At 40.9% G+C, this 17251-nt stretch overlaps 1 protein-coding gene across 10 annotated transcripts in view; it reads right to left on the bottom strand.

The window, feature by feature from the left end:
• LDB2 (LIM domain binding 2) overlaps positions 1–16812 on the bottom strand; it is a 382402-nt gene extending 365590 nt beyond the window's left edge. For 3 of the 10 annotated variants that reach the window (XM_036853158.1, XM_036853162.1, XM_036853161.1), the window contains exon 1: positions 16445–16811. In XM_036853158.1, coding sequence (XP_036709053.1) covers positions 16445–16576 — 132 coding nt within the window. In that variant the 5' untranslated portion in view covers positions 16577–16811. Of the gene's footprint in view, positions 1–16444 lie in introns of all 10 variants that reach the window. The other 7 variants (XM_036853152.1, XM_036853156.1, XM_036853159.1 and 4 more) reach the window with 6 other exon arrangements.
• Between the last annotated feature and the right edge of the window lie 439 nt (positions 16813–17251).

Below are 17251 nucleotides of genomic sequence, written 5' to 3'. Positions count from 1 at the left end.
GTTGCCTCATCTGTAAAATAGAGATAATAATCCTACTTATTGCACTGCTGTGCAACTTAACTGAGACAATAAGGTTAAAGTACTCAGCTGGGAGATTGACACGCAGCAGATACTTAATAAATACACAGTATGATTACATTGTTCCTCATCTTGAATTTTTGAGATACTGCTTTTTTTCTCATCCAGTCCCCTGCCTTCAGTTTTATGGATTCCTAACCACTCAAGGCTTTGCACGATCTGTTTCCTTCCCTAAACTCCTCTCAGTATTGTCTAGCTATATACCATAGTTGGAGGAGGGGGATTTTTTTTCAATTAAGATTCATTAAATGAGAACCTGGAAGTTTCACAAAAATTACTATGATTAACTCTTTGGTAAGGATGACATTTTCTACCCTACACAAAGACAATTTCTCATGGCTTAAGGCAAAAAAAAGAGATTATTTTTGCCATATCTTGGCTTTTAAGTAGGCTTAGAAGAGTCCCCTTTTCTTCTTCCTCACCCACAGTTTAGGTTATAGTAGTTTAAGGGACCTGGCTGCAGCCATCATGGGGGCATGAATGCTGCATGACTTTATCTCCCTGTTTTGGGATATTTAAGCAGCTCAATTTCTCTAAAGATCATCGGATACACAGTGTTGTCAAAAAGTTAGCAGTGCTCTAGATTAAAAATATGAATATTTAGATCACAATTTGCTCCATAATGTAAGCAACTTAGAGCGTAAGCGGGCGCGGGAGTGTGTGTGTCCTGATGCCACAGTCCCTGCTGGGGTACCTTCCATCCTCGCTGCTCTCAACAGCCCAGTCTTGCCCATCATAAGCAGACTTTCAGCTGGCTGTCTTCCCCACTAGGCTTTGAGCATGAGGGCAGGGCTTCCTGGTAGACCTCCATCACTGAGCACATAATAAAAAAAAACTCAATAGGTGATTGAGGGATGAAGGAGCCAAGGCAATCAATCCCATCCTAGACACCCCAGGGTGCCACCATGAATGTTCCTTTTTAAATGGTTTTAAAGTCAAAGCCATACTAAAAGTAACAGCAGAGTTCATTTTTCTCTCCTTTTCCCCTAACTCCATTAAAAAAAAAAATCACAGGAAATATAGAATTAGGACTGGAAGCCATTCCCTGGCCATTCTCTCCCCACCTCCCCCAATCTCTTGTTATACCAAGAGTATCTGGTATCCCTTCAAGGAGGCCTCAGGAGACCCGGTAATATTATATATGGCTGGGCTCCTTGGAAATACAATGGAGTGAATTAGGGCGGAGTTTTCAGTTTCTAACTATAAATGTCTTGACATATTTTCCTTTCAGACGAATGGCTGGAAATATAATAAACTATATTCTAATGTTTATTTGTTTCAAATATAGTATTTTTTTCAACGGACAAATGTGAAGTTTTGAGTCCGGAAAAAAACAGGTTTAAATAACCCTCCTAGCAAGCAGCTTTTAAAATAGTACACACAAGTGATCATTTCAAAGCAGTTTAATGCACTCAGCCAACAGGCATTAACAGTCTTTTCGGAATAACCTAACACCTTAAGCTTATTTTCTAGTCTTGGTTCGGATGAATTTTAACCTTTCTTAAAAAAAAGAAAGAAACTAACGGTACTGGGACCCCTCTGAACTCTGTGATTTTAGGACATCCTGCATTTGCATTTTGAGGTTTTTTATAAAGACCGGAAAAAACAATCCCCAGACCTTCTTTCATGTGCAGGTTTTAAGACAATGGTGCCCAGAGGGTGAGGAGGCCAGAGTGGTGGTCCAGCTCCAGCCAGTGTGTGAGGAAAAGCAAGAAAAATCTTTCAGTGACTCAGCAAGGTCCCCTCAGCAAGCGAGGCGGGAGAAAAGGGGCAGGAGTCTCAATGTCAGGAGCACGTTATTTACCTTGATTGTATGTTTCATGGGGGAGATTAAAAACAGAAGCAGACAGTCCACCTAATGGGAATCAGAATAAAAATAGTGATGGAAAGGATACCTTGCAGTTCATATCTCTTCGAATCCAGAGCTGTCAAAAGAGGAAATAGGCTCAGGAAAGGGAAGGATCTATCTAAGGTCACAGGCTCAAGTTTAGGGAGGAAAGAAAATGTGAGAAGAGTCTAAGAAACACTCTTGAACAAAATTCTTTGGCCCTCGATATGACATGAAATTCCAGGTAGGGAAGGGCAGAGCCACCCTCCAATACCTCCCAGTATTGGCAGTGTCCCTCCACTGTCTCACTGAGTGTCCAAGATTTCCCTCAGATGCTGACCTATTGTCCTGCCCATTCTACACCAAGGAAACTGAGGCTCAGAGACCCATGTTACGTGGCCTGGGTGGGAAAGGATTTCAACTCGTCTTCTCGCTCCCCACCCAGCCTCTTCATTTGACTCACTGCCATCTCCGTCTGGGGTCCTGGTTCCAGGCTGGCTGCCAGGTAAGGGGGGGATCTTCCCAGAAGCCCCAGCTCATCAATTCGAGTTTCCCAATTCTGTCAAGGCAGGAGGAAAAGTCAGGGTTGGCGACCCTGGGGACCCACCCTCTAAAATGGCTGCTAAAAGTTTTGTGGACCCCACAGTGGCCTCATTGGTGGACAAATAAAGTGTCCCTAGGCAAGTTACATAACTTTGGCTTACAGTAATTTTGCATCTTAAAAAAAAATGCCATGAAAATCCATCCTTTGCTTCAGACACGCTAAGCTAAAAATAGCTCAGCCAGCCAGTAAATGTGTGTCATTTTTCCTTTGTGCATCTCCCCATCCACTGACTCCCTCCTCTCAGCAGACAAATGCGCTCCTAGACAGACTGCCAGTCTGCCCTCCACAAAGTGACCAGAGTGACCTTGCTCGAAGGCACATCATTGGTTTCACTGCCCGGGCCAAAAAGTACCTTTATTAGTTCCCTTTGCCTGAGAGTAGAAACCAATGTTGATGGAATCCTTACTAGATAGTAGTGAGGTGGTAGACCAGCAGGTCTAAAAGCTTAAAGGCCTCATCCCATGAAATTCCCTAAAACAAAACCTATGAGGTGAGGACTACTCTTGTGTCATTTTCCAGATGAGGAAACCAAAGCACTGAGAAATTAAATAATCATGCCAGGGCCCTGTTCATACTCACTATGCTGAAGTCCAGCAGATAGTCTCTAACGGATAGAGACCAACGGCCTCACTGGACATAACGAAGCCTTCACAACCAGCCCTCACTTCCTCTCCAGGTTTATTTCCTACCACATTCCAACCCCACCCTACACACATATATACACACTCACACAACCACCCTAGACCTTAAGCCGCAGCTATGCCAAAACCCTCACCCTTCCGCAAACACAGCATCACCTTTTGAGACTCACTTTCTTTGCCTGTGCCTTTCCTTCAGCCAAAAGCATCCTTTCCACCACTATTCTTAAATTGGCAAATTCCCATTCATCCCTCCTTCTCTGCAAATCCTTACTGTGGTCTCACTAAGCCCTTTCAAGTCAGGCATGCTGCCCTCTTCACCTCCAGACCAGTAATATCACACGTGGTAGACTTCAACATCCACCAAGCAAATCAGCGTCATCGTCGTCGTAGTAATGAACACTCAGAGGGCGCAGGCACTATGCTCATCACTTTATAAGAATTATCTCACCTGATCCTCATAAAAATCCAAGGACGTAGATTCTATTATCATCCCCACATTATCCAGAGCACAGAAGGGTGAGTTAACTCACTCAAGGTCACACAAATAGTAAGGAGAGAAACAAGTCTGCTGGACTCCAGAAGTTAATCATTCAAAGCTCATGCTATGCAGGGGACACAGTCTGATTGCATGCTATGACTGCTCTTTCCTAGAACGTGTGAGTGAGGCTTATCTATAAAATGCATATCACCCATATAAAAACAGTGATAACTCAGAATCTAGTTACAAAATGGCGGCCTCTGTGAAATGTACCTTTAAAAACAAGACTGCAATTGGCCACCAAGACTGTCAATTGTCATGATGGATAAAACATGAATAAGGTAGTACCTGACCCCAAGGAGCTCTTCGATCCAGTGAGGAAAATAAGATAATACTGCGTACAACTCATGACATAGCCCACTTTATGAGATATCACTTTCCTCCTTGAATTGAAGACATGTCCTTCAAACGGTATCATAAGTTAACTGGCTGTATCCCAACTACTGGTTCTAGATCAACACTAACTCTTAACGTGAATGCAACCTCCCTCTTTGCAGTAGGAATTGTGCAAAAATCTTTTGATTTACAGACATTGCACAAGGTTGTGTGCTGGTTGCCTCCCGACTCAGAAACAATATAAAGGAAAGATAAACGGGGGGAAAATGATCTGCCCTCAAATGGGAGGGAAAAGCTTTCTTAAAAGGAGACAGAGAGCCCTGGGTGCAAGATCTCTGACTAGTATTAAATGTTGATGGTAATCACAACAGGCACCACAGCTGACTCCTTATATCAGCAGCCCTCCAACTTACTTGGGACAAGATCGATTACTAAGAATGCTACTTCCTTGAGGTCAAATCATGGTGCAAAGAAGCTGGATAATTTTTTAAATATATATATCATGTTAAAAACATAAACATTTGTGTAAATAATTCAGGCAACTCAAAATTTTAAGAAGATTTAAGAACATGGTGAAATACTCATAATTTTAGTTAAAAGATTGTATTCAAATAGGTGTTCGGTATGTCCCTAAGCATGTAAAGGCTGATGTCTGTCTTAGATTGATATGCTAAAATGTTAACAGCAATTTTTTGCATAGTAGAACTAAAGATAATTTGTATTTACCTATTTGTACACTGCTGTACTTTACAAATATTCTATTACTGATAATGAACCAAGTTCTTTTTTTTTTTTTTTTTTTTTTTTTTTTTTTTAACTTTGGGTTTATTTATTTATTTATTTTTATGGCTGTGTTGGGTCTTCGTTTCTGTGCGAGGGCTTTCTCTAGTTGTGGCAAGTGGGGGCCGTTCTTCATCGCGGTGCGCGGGCCTCTCACTATCGTGGCCTCTCTTGTTGCGGAGCACAGGCTCCAGACGCGCAGGCTCAGTAATTGTGGCTCACGGGCCCAGTTGCTCCGCGGCATGTGGGATCTTCCCAGACCAGGGCTCGAACCCGTATTCTCTGCATTGGCAGGCAGATTCTCAACCACTGCGCCACCAGGGAAGCCCGAACCAAGTTCTTAAAATCAGAAAAAGTAGACCTATATCTTAAAACATATGCAACTTTATTTTAAATAAATTGGCAAGGAAAACAGTCATAAATTCTAAAGCAATAAAGCTTAGTGATGCGTTTTTCAACATCAATAGCATGATGCTAAAGATCGATACCATTTTAGGGCAAATTGGAAAACTGGAAAGAAGAAAGGGGTTTGAAAAGGAAAAGTGTTTGTAGGGTTGAAGTACAAATTAGCGATAGGTAAGAGTGTTTGATGTGGCCACTTCCTGGGTATTACCTGGGCAGCTAGTGTTATGATTTAGAAAACCTGAGACCACTTCTGTATCCACAACAGGCTGTAGTCCAGGTAAGCGCCACCTGTGTCTGGTTTCGGCACTTCCACAATCTCCACAATCAGAAGTTTGGACTCGATGATCACTCACATCTATTCGAGCCCTGAAATTCTAGGATTCAGCCAACTGGGGAGCCATAGGCTCCCTCAAAGTTTCTGTATCAGAACCTTTCAAAGGCACGTGATACACACCAACTGCTTAATTTCAATTTCAAGGAAGAAATTTCAGCCAACTGCAGGGTAATCATGGCTAACATTATAAGGCATAAGAAGGGTTTTGTGTGTGTGCGTACTGCCAAACGGTTAGCCTTGTATAAATTATTAGTGTAACTTTTGATTGTCTACACAGATTTTCAGTCTCAAGACCAAATTTTCATGAATCCTAAGAAATGACCCATAATGGGAGGCAAAATTTAAAGCACTACCCTCTCAAAAATATAACATATATTAAAACAAATGTAAATTTAAATTATATTTCACTTATTATGTATTAAATTAAAATTTAAAACAATGTAACGTTTGAGTTATGTAAGCTATTTCTCTAGAAAGGTTGATTAAAAATTATTATTAATGTAGAATTCTACATAAAAATCACAGGTGACCTAGTCAATGAAATGAAGTGTAGGAAGGTATGTGTAATTTAAGGAATTCAATATGAAAAATCAGGGAGGCTGTACACTGAAGTCGGTGGGACAAAGCAGCCCATCGTAACACTCGGTTGCATCCATAAAGAAAGTAGAGGCGGGTAGGTTTACTACCTGTCAACCTGATCCCCCTGGCCAGACAGATGCCACATGGTGCTGTTCAGGGCATCACCAGTTCCACCCGTGTACATTGCACTGTGTTAAGGAGTAAGCCACAAGGTGTCACAGTGGATCCGTTTGGCAGGGCTGCTATCAGTCCAGACACGCAGGTGGGGCTCTGGGCTTCACCCAGTACGGACACAGCTCCCTTGGAGGAGTCCGTGCCAGGCAGCATTTTGAGAAGTGCACCTCTTTAGACAAAATGGCCCGTCAAGGACAGTGGGTGTGTGCTCTCCAGCCCTCCCCAGGGTCCCTGTTTAGATGGCCCTGCAAAGGCACTGGTGAAGGGGAACATTTCAATGTTCTGTTGTCTCCACTGAGTTCTTAGCTAGAGCAAACCCTGAACACAGATTTTCCCCAACAGAATGGTGTGCGTGTGTCCCATACACTGATCAGTTCTTAGCCTTTAACCTTGGTATGTCTAAGAGTTAATTATAACCTGGACTTTGGGGGAGATCACAGCCACAAGAAGGTGTATGATTATTGTGTCATCACTATTATATGATGGTGGAACGCCCTGATGGTTCTGTCACGTATTATAAGAACCCCAAACCCACAAATCCTACATGTCACTGCAAGTTTCATTCATTAAATTGAAATATGCTTGTGCAAGCCTTGTAAGATATATTTTTAAAGGTACTTTTACAGTTATTAAAGGGGAAGGGGGGAGGGGGAAGGACTATGGGATTAGCAGATACACAACACTATATATAAAATAAACAACAAGGATTTACCATATAGTACAGGGAACTATATTCAATATCTTGTAATAACCTATAATGGAATAGAATCTGAAAAAAGAACATATATATATATATACACACACACACACGTATATCACTTTGCTGTACACCTTAAACTAGCACAATATTGTAAATCAACTATACTTCAATGAAAAATAAGCAAATAAAGATACTTTTAGGAAATCAAGCAATGTTTTGCATGACTTACACAACTTAGTTTTCTGATGGGGCAGAGAAAAGGGCAGCATAATCATCATCATCATCATCATCATCATAGTTCCCATTTATTGAGCACTTACTATATACCAGGCATTTTTACATGCACTAGCCATTCACCTCCCAACATAAAATTCAGGCTAAGAAAATGAAGGTTCAGAAAAGTTAAATGACTGCCCTAAGATCACACAGCAAGCAAGAGGTAGAGCCAGGGTTTGGATCCAAATCTGATTTGTTATAAGTCATACTTCAGTTCAGATCTTTACATTCCAGGCACGCTACTCTTTTCATTCCAAAGAAAAAAACACTAGTGGAAAAAAAGTTGTTCATGTTTCCTAACCAGAAGGTTCACACATACACGAACAAAATCTGATTGGAGTGAGCAAATATCTCTCTCTTGTCTCTCTGTCTCTGTCTCTCTCTCTCTCATACATATGCACACACATTCACACACACACACAACACAAACACACCACACAATTCGTAAACACAGAGACATTATAAACCACATCATATACTAATATAACTTCCCATATTTTCTGTTGTATAAATCACTTCAGATAAGCTAATTAATGGCCCTGAAAGCACTTTCCCAAAATGCAAAGTGCTCCAGGAAACGTAAGGTATTATCGTGATTCATATCATAATTCATGGCTGTGGGCCCTCAGGGAGGGGCCCAAAGAGAGAAGTAGTAGAAACAGCAAATGAGAAAGGTGTAAATATTTTTCAGCAGAAGTCAGGAGATTCCCAACAGATTCATACTACCCAGAGGGCAAAGTTCTCAGCTCAACACTTCTTTCACAGAAGAAATTCCTCTCTTCAGGCTTCTTTTCTCTGCAGGTCTGGCTGAACATTCTATCTGTAAATGCTCACCCGACTATTAGGCTTACAAATTCTTTTCCAACTGTAGTTGTCGGTGATTGTTGGGAAGATGCAAGGTAAATTCCAGTGTCAGTCTGGATAGTTCTGGTACAACATAATTTCCTTTATTCAACAGATATATTTTGCATATCAACTATGTGCTATGGGGCACTGGGCAGACAACTGTAAAGGAGACAGATGAGGCCCTGTTCCCACGTGGCTTATATTCTATTGACACTTGAGAAATAAACTAGAAGCAAAAAAATACCAGCTTGCTATAATTCCTACGAAGAAAATGATCAGGGCATGTGATAGAAAGTGAGTGAGATTGTGTGTGGGAGGGGTAATGAGCTGATCAAGGAAGGCCTCTCTGTGAAGGGGGCATCTAAGTTGATCAGTAGAGGCCCTACTAAGTGCTAGGACTCATCCTTCATGGTCGTTATTTTCTTTGAGACATTGAATCAATTACCTGCAAATCAAGCCAACACCAAGCCAAATTCTAATTCAAATTAGATTTCCTAATACTTATATGTGTTACTATGGAGGAATCTGTATATGCAGGAATCCGTACATGCATTCTACCACTGAGGGCAAGGGTGTTGAGGTATGCACGAGCTTGGCAAGTTAATGGATCCAAAGAAGTCCCCTGTGGCTGGAGTCTGCTGAACACGTGGTAAGGCGGGGCCATCAGGAAACAACAGATCAATAGAGCCTTAAAAGCCAGAGCAAGGAGCTTGGAGCTTATTCTAGGTGTGAGGGGGAGCTGGAGAGTGACGTGCTCTGATTTCTGCTTCAAAAATATCACCTTGGCTGCTTGTGGGAAAATAGATTATACAGTGGAAAGAGGGAGCAGAGAGTATAGTTAGGAGACCATCCAAATCTTGAAAAGAGAGGATGGGGGCTTGTGATGTCCCCAGAACAGGGGTGGTTCCTCTTCTTCAGAGGGATCTACCACATCTTTTAACGCTCAGCACTCTGTTTTTAATTGGAAGACTATAACTTCAAACTAGGCTGGTCAAAAGTGGTAGTAAATTGAGGGCAAGGGGTGGCTGTCAGGGCTTCCAACAGAGAGCGGGTAGCCTTTACCGGCAAGCTTCTGGGCAGAGCACTGAACGGGGGAGTCAAAAGATCCAGCCCCCGGGGATGCCCATGTATGGACTTGGTCTTCACCTCTCTGAGCCTCAGTTTCCTTATCTGTTAAAGGAGAACCAGAACACATGCATCTTGGGCTTGGGAGTGGATCACATGAAGAGATCCATCTTATCTCTAATAATTGGCAGGCATTCGCTACAAACACAGCGGCCTCACAGTTAGCTAAAGTAGGCTACAGGATTAGGAAGGAAACCTCATTTCCCAGGAGGAAATCCAAAGACACACGATGTGGACAGACTGCCTCTTAGGGTCAGACTAGGATAGTGAGAAACCAACGCATGTTGGGAGCTCTTTTCCCTCTATGCCTTTATTTTTTCTACGATTCCTAATTGATTACCTGCAAAGAAAGCCAACATCAAGCCAAATTCTAATTTACTCTCCTAATCTTATATATGGAGGGGGGTGGCACCACCAAAAATGGGATAGCTTTTCTACTCATCCCATTGTTGTTTAAAACAATTAAACCACCATCTTCCACAGAACACGCCTGAGAAGAGTCAAGCACTGAATGGAAATTTAAATATTTTTAAGTTTAAAAAATTAAACTCTTAGATAACTATGCATAGTGTTCCACAACAAGTCCAGTGCATCTTCAGATAAGGCCACTTCGATGAATACTGAAAATATTCATTCTTTAATAGGGAGTGTGAATTTGGTTCTTTTTTTTTCAATAACCAGGGTATATTTTCCACCTCTGATTCCATCCTTTGGAATTTCACATGGTCCCTTTTGAAATGAGTCAGACATCTGAGAGGCAAATAGTCCAACCAGGTTAGGTGGATGGGGTCATCTTTCCAGCCACTGCCAAAGTCAACCGATCCAAGGAAAAAATGAATGCATTCACCTAATAAATTTCCACAGGTGAAACTAAAATCCTTGCTAGTATTTCTTATCTCAGAGAAGTGCTATATAGCAAAGCAGTTAACAGCATAACTTTTAAAATTAAACTACCATCTGTGTGACCTTAGACAATTTACTTAACCCTTTGTTTCCTCATCAGTAAGACTGCAGATGTTAGGAGTACCAGTCTCAGGAGGTGATTACGAGGGTTACATGAGCTGATGTACAGAAAGCACTTAGCACCTTGGCCCTACAGATAGTGACCCCTCCATAGATGCTAGTTTCTATCATCACGACTACTTTTCAGAAAGGTGTATATCTTTCAATATACAAAGGCACAGTGAATTAACCTAACAGGGCACTACATTGTAAGAACTGGTTTGTATGTCACCCTTTGTTACCAAATGGTCTTAATCGTCTCTGTATTTCCAGACACAGATATTGTCATTGCCTGAAGTAAAGAAATTCTTGAAGGAAGGGCTGAAGTTTGTCACAAGTATTAATAGTTGCCTATGTTCAGATGCATGCTGCCAGAATTTAAATGTAAAATAAAAGTCTAAGCTCAGATTGATAAGAAAGATGGAAAGAAAGAAAAAGAAAGGAAGGAAGGAAGGAAAGGAGGGAGGGAGGGAGGGAGGAAGGAAGGGAGGAAGGAAGGAAGGGAGGAAAGGAAAGGAAGGAGGAAGGAAAGAAAGAAAGGAGGAAAATATTTTGGTCAGAAAATGACAAAGGTATATGTCATATCTACATCAGCTGAACACATTTTTAAAGCTCTGTTTTCTGCTACTTTCAAAAAGAGATTTGTTTTTCCAGATCAATTATATTCCGAGACCCACCAACCAAATCCAAATAAGTAAGTTTATGAATCTTGTTCCTGACAATATTTGGGGTTGTTTGTTTTCTGTTTCGTTTGCTTGTTCAGAAAGGGGGTTTTCTGTGTTCCTCATGAAAATGGGTTAATGTGGACAAATGTAATAAAAGGAGATTTATAGCCCTGTCTCCATATATTTTAAATTAATTTCTTTCTGAAACCCAAACAAAAAGCTAAATGCTTAAAAAATGAATACTGTTTAAATCCTATATCATAATTTACACACCAAAAGGGGAGAGATTTAAGTGTGCATTGATTTTAGGCTGATAAGAATCTGTGTTGAATGTGAGCTGAGAGATTTTTTTTTTCTTCTTGGCCTCCTACGAATAGTTAGTTTGCAGCAATTTTTAATTAAAAACAGTTCCCATAGTAGGAAAATGGGGGGAAAAAAAGACCTCAGGAAAATAAAATCCTTACAAGAGTCCTGCAATTTGTTTTCTGAGGCCATGTAGAGATCTTGAAAAATAAGAGAGGTTGGAAGTTGTTATTTTTTAAAACTTCACTTTTGGTTTCATTTAACATTTTCAAAATAGCTTTCCTTACCACTACTAATCCCCCCTCCCCCTACTCCTCACCAACCCCCTTCAAAAAACTTGGAAAGTTCTGTGTTTAACACTGAAAATCATTCATATGTCTCAGAGTAACAGCACCATTTTTCTTTCTAAATTTCTAGGAAAAAAAAAAAAAATCCAAGTTTATCACAAAGCAGTTTTCATTTTTTTTCCACCTATCCAAAATACCTAATCTCATTTTAACTAGGCTCCATCTGAACATCAATGATACTAAGCTACCCCATGAATAAACATGATGCTACAACGGGAAACCCTGTGACTAAAGTATATAAAAATGTAGCTGAAAGAAAAGACTGAGAGCCCTCCACCCCCTCCCACCCCCTCCCCGGGGAGTTGGAGAGTTGAGCTGAAGCGGGGTGAAAGCAGCAGATTTAAATTTCAAGGTCTTCAAATATTTTCAACGTTCATATTAAATCCCGCAAAACTAAAAACCGTAATTCTAATAAAATCCTTGTGTACATGGCAGCTTCCCATTGTAATCACAGTTTTCTCTTTGGGAGTGGGATGTGTAATATTGATAAAAGAATAAAAAAACCGCAAAACAGAAGAAATACATCATAGTACCCACACTTTCCTGGTGTTTGTGGTATTTTATTAAAATTAGCATACTGCCAACCTGAAAAAAATCCATGTACTTAAAAACATCTTCATTGGAATGGAGACATTTTTGGTCATTTGAATGAGGAAATAAGGTAAAAAAAGTTGTCTACAATATCCAAAATTTTTATAACTTGATAAACTTTCTTAAATTCTATAAAAATCCAACATTATTAAAATCCTTTCACTAAAAATGAAGGTCACTATGATGATCTCGTATTTTACCTGTACATATTTTTAATCTCATAGCACAGACTTCAGGAAATGAAAAAAATACTGTTATTTTTGTTATTACTGAAGCTTGTTACAGAACAAATCCTGAAATCTTTAGGACACATTTTTAAATCCTATCTGACGGTACTCTGTGTGCAGTGTTAAACTAAAAATGGTGCAGTTTCGTTCTTTCAAAATACATTTGAGACAGCAAGACCATTCAAACAGTAAATGAATTTTGGAAGATCTCAGGTCAATTCATGGTAACATACACAATGGAAAACATAGCCCTCTTCCTACTGCCTGGGAATTACAGTGACCAAAACTGACACAAAGCTCCAAGAGTTTCTCTTAATTTCAATTAAAAAGAGGGGGAAACATCTATGTACTTCTTTATGAAATTCCACTGAGATTCTGGTGTTGCAAAGAAATTATATTTCCCACAATAGCCAACAGCATTTAAAACATATTTGTGTTGTTTTTGTTTGCTTCGTAATGCATTCATATTCCTTTAAAAAGAAATGAGGTCCCGTAATTTCTTAGACACTTGCTTCCCTTTGCCACAAAGATTAGGGATCTAAATTGCCTCATGATGCAATAAGTGTGGAGAATGTGGAGATGAGCACTTTTAGGGGAACTAGAAGCAGGTCCCTAAAGCAGCTTCAGGAGGTACCAGGACCCCCAAAGGCATCAGAATTGTGCTTCTCAGGAAGGGTGCCAATTTCAGTGATACAGTTAAATTCTCTCTCCTCTGTCATCTACTGATTCATGATCGGCTTGTTCACAAATGTTTATTGAGCACCTACTTTGTCCCAGGAACTGCTTGCTTCCAGCACTGGCCTTAAACAAGACTGGCAGGGTCGCTCCCTGCAATGTTTTCTCCACTATGACCCTATTTTTTCAGTACCATTTGTGATTTTGAACTAAATACCGTGAGCCAAGAAGTAATGTCTGTGCTCATTACTCAAGTTCACAACGCTTTCTCATACTAAAGAAAACCAAACCCTGGACTTTGGTAAAATCTGAATTTTTAAATTAAAGAGGCCTTTGCAGATAATTTGCTTATGAGGAACCAAGATCCATATAAGTGAAAGAAACAAGTTCGAAAAAGGATTAACTCCCAATCCAGTGTTTTTTAAAACTACCCAGCTTCTGAAGGGATTTGATTGTATTTAATTGGAAGAAATGCATCAATCCCCAGGAGAGAATGCTCTGGGGGAGTCATCTATGGAAGGAGTGCAGGTGAGCACCATGCTTCTTTACAACTTTTTTTCCTTTCCATAAAGAAGGAGGTTTCTAGGAAATTTCTGCAAACTTGATTATAATTTTTTCATTGAAACTGATTTGCTGCAATTTCTTTCTAGGCAAGTCTACGTTCGAAAAAGAATGGAGAATCGAGAGTATTACATAAGTGTGTATGTGTGTGTGAGAGCGCGATATTAGGAGTCGATGAAATAATACCATGTAATATAGAAGCAGGAACCAGAAGAGAGAGAGAAGAAAGAGAGTGAGTCTCTCTTGTCCAAAATGGTTGGATGCATCAGTTAAATTCTAAAAGTAATCACTCAACAATCTATTTGATTTTGTGTGTGAATAAACTGATAACTCTTGTTGGGTATTACTGCACTTTATTCCAACCAATCCCTCTCTAGGGCTCAGAACAACTTTACCATAAATAATCACCATTAATATTGATAAGTGCACAATGTAACTTTTTCAAGAAGTTATTTTTTTCTAAATATTTTTTCCATTACAAACTTTGATCAAAATCTAATATCGAATGTTAATATTTATATATCTTAGGAGCAATTATTTGATTCTCTCCTTTTTTTCATATGAAATGAAAACAAACTTATGGCCTTGGGTTCGTGACATCCTTTACTGCTTGGCAAAGAAAAAAGGAAGTGTCAGAGCAGTTATTTGGATAATTATAAAAAAGATCTAATTAAGGGAAGAAATGTTCAGGGTTGGCTCTAGAACATACCAGAAAACAGTTCTCAGTGCTTTTCTGTCAGTCAGCGAGGTTTAAAAAAATCTTTAAGATTTGTCATAGCAAGCTTTCCTCTCCAGTATCTTGAGCTGTGAAGCAGGTTTTCTACTTAAAAGTAATACCCCAGAATCCAAAAGTTAGGAATTCCTGAGTTTAGCTCTCACAAAAGATAACGTGCCAGTTTTAAGAAACAATACTATGAATGGGGGACTTTCAAAGGTTTTCTCTCAAATGTGAAACAAATGTGGGGACCTTATTGCATCCTGCAGATTTTTATGAGGGCCAGGATAGAGAAGTCTTCCAGATAAGTATTCTAGCTCAGAACTGGCCAGGTGATAACTAAGGGACACAGGAGAACACAGATATCAGAGAAATCTGCCTGCTCTCTTAACCGAGAAGGATGGAGGAAAACCTCCTTCTACAACTCCTCAAAAACTTTCTAAAATGTAAGATGGACACGGGTTCTTTTTAAATCCTGCTGCTGTTCAAGAATTGATCCATAAAGGCCCCTGGTCTCTTTTTTAAAACTAATCATATTTTTAAGACTTTTTTTTAACTCCAAATCTGTGTTGCAATTATGTGTGCCTGAACTGTATGACATTTTCTGTCCTCCTAATTCTGAAAGCAGGCTGCCACAATCAATAGTTTGTGCAAGAGTTTAAGATTCCAATACACAGTTGCAAATATCTGAATGCAATATACAAATTGTAACATACATACACAACTACACACACACAACAACACACAAATATCATTTTCTGCCAACAGCTCACCACCCTTAGCACGACAGAGTTTACACTTGTATAAAAGCTACTGGCTTCTGGGGAGAGCAAGGGTATCATCAAGTACGCTTAACATCTATGATGTATTAACATATAAAGAAAATAGCAGTGATAAAGACAGCCCAGCTTTTTTTTTTTAAATCAGTCCTTGTCCAGCAGTTAGCCAATCAGAAAGCAGGTCACATCTTGTTAGCTATATTAAATACATTATACATCATGAATTCTCCATGGCTCTGTTAACAATTCAAGCAAGTGTGTTTTATTTTATCGTACAACCTTGAGTCCCTTTCCAGAATTGAGAGTCAAGCTTCTACCTAAAATTCTACCAAAGCTATTCCCTGAAAGCTCTTTGCCATCAACCCTCCGGGTATCTGTACTCTGCAGAGAAGACAGAATTCCCAGCGATTTCTACTTCCTAAAGTGACTTTGGTGCCCCTATAACAAACTCCTTCTCAGAACACTTCAACACAAAGCCCCAACTTAAAGGCAAATGGACAGCCCAACAGTAGGACCTCCCAGCCCAGCCAGCACAGAGGAAAAGTCAACTGGCATTAAATATTTAAATTGCAGGAGGCGGTCTGGAGTTTTGCATTTACAAAGTTCTGAAAGTCCTGTCTCCTCTCTGCTCCCAGAGTTGCTTTCGAGTAGGTGAGGCTTCTCTCTGGGGCACAAGATCACAATATGCAAAAACTCAAGCTGACTTGAATTCTGAGCCAGCTCCCGTGGAAGTGAGAGCTCCTGGGAGACACTCCCACCGGAGAGGAAAGAAAGTCAAGAACCCCTTGCCCCAAGCAACTGGTTTCTGAATTTAACACGGAAATAGACAAACATGCCCCTCCAGGGCTAGTTCTGAAAAGTACGAAGGGTGGTTCTTCTGCCCTTTTCACCTCGATTTTGATGACTTTGAAAAGCAAATGCCGGTCAAGCAGACTTCCTCTGGGATTTGTTTAAAAAAAAAAATATTTTGCTGGATGCAAATGATCACCAAATCCCTCGGAATTCTATCTCAAGAAACGCTAAGGGGACCAACTGAGAGCCTGAAAATGCCAGAGTTCTGGTAGAGCAGCACTTCTGGACACCCGGCAGGCGAATCAAGTGCTGGGTTGTCTATTTCAAGATTCCGGCAGAAACTGTCCCCAGCTCCAAGAGTTGCTGTGCCTGGAAACCCAGCGTTCAAACTAGTGGATTCATGCTGGCGCTCATTTCCACGTACGTGGTAGTATCTAGTGGGACACTTCCCGCAGAATGCAGCCAGCCACCCAGGAAAGAGCACAGTTTGAAAAAAAAACACACACACACACACAAACACACACCCAAGGTTGAAGTACTTACCTCTGTGCGCGACTGCAGTCTCTTGTTCATCTCATAGATTCGGTACTCTGGTTGTACCATGTAGGGTGTATGTCTCCTATAAAATGGGCCAAAAGGAGAAGAATAGAAGGGGTCATGTGGTGTGCTGGACATCTTGCCTGCTTGTCGAAAATCAAGCTAAACAGAGTAGCAGTAACGTCCATGCAGAGCACATGGGCTGTGTTCTTCACAGTACAAAGTAGCCGCACGCACACGCTCGCACACGCGCGCGCACACACACACACACAGAGGCAGGCAGGCAGGCAGGCTGAACACACTGGCTGGGAACTGCTGTGGGAGCCCTCGGTAGCGAGAGAGAGAGAGACGGAGAGCAAGCGGGAGGGAGGGAGGAGGGAGGGAGAGCTCTCGGGAGGGGAGGGAGAGAGCAGGAGCTTCAGAGAGGGAGGGAGGCTGGGAGGGAGGAAGGGAGGGAAGGAGGGAGGGGGGGGAGAGAGAGAGGGGAGCTGGATAGCTTTAGGCACCACTGCTTGTTTTTAAAGAAGCAGTTTGTGGAGAGGTCATTTCCTGTCCACACTGTAGACTAGTTCAAAAATATAATTCTCCTCACAGCCTGACAGAGGTCTAAGGTTTGGTTGGATTATTTTCCCCTAGCCAGGACCCTTCACAACCTGATTGCTGAGCTTGTTAGCATATAGGTGGTTTAACCGCTGCCAGAGCCACTCACCCCTGACAGCCACACCGTTGTAATGGTTCAGAAACGTGATGACTACAAAATACAGAAACGGGGGGCATCGTGGTTCCCGGTAACTGAGCTGGTGATTCACTCCC

Source organism: Balaenoptera musculus, chromosome 5 (genome assembly GCF_009873245.2).
Source record: "Balaenoptera musculus isolate JJ_BM4_2016_0621 chromosome 5, mBalMus1.pri.v3, whole genome shotgun sequence".
Taxonomy (NCBI): Eukaryota; Metazoa; Chordata; class Mammalia; order Artiodactyla; family Balaenopteridae; genus Balaenoptera; species Balaenoptera musculus.
The sequence above is the reverse complement of the archived record's forward strand: the minus strand, read 5'-3'. Positions and strand labels throughout refer to the sequence as shown.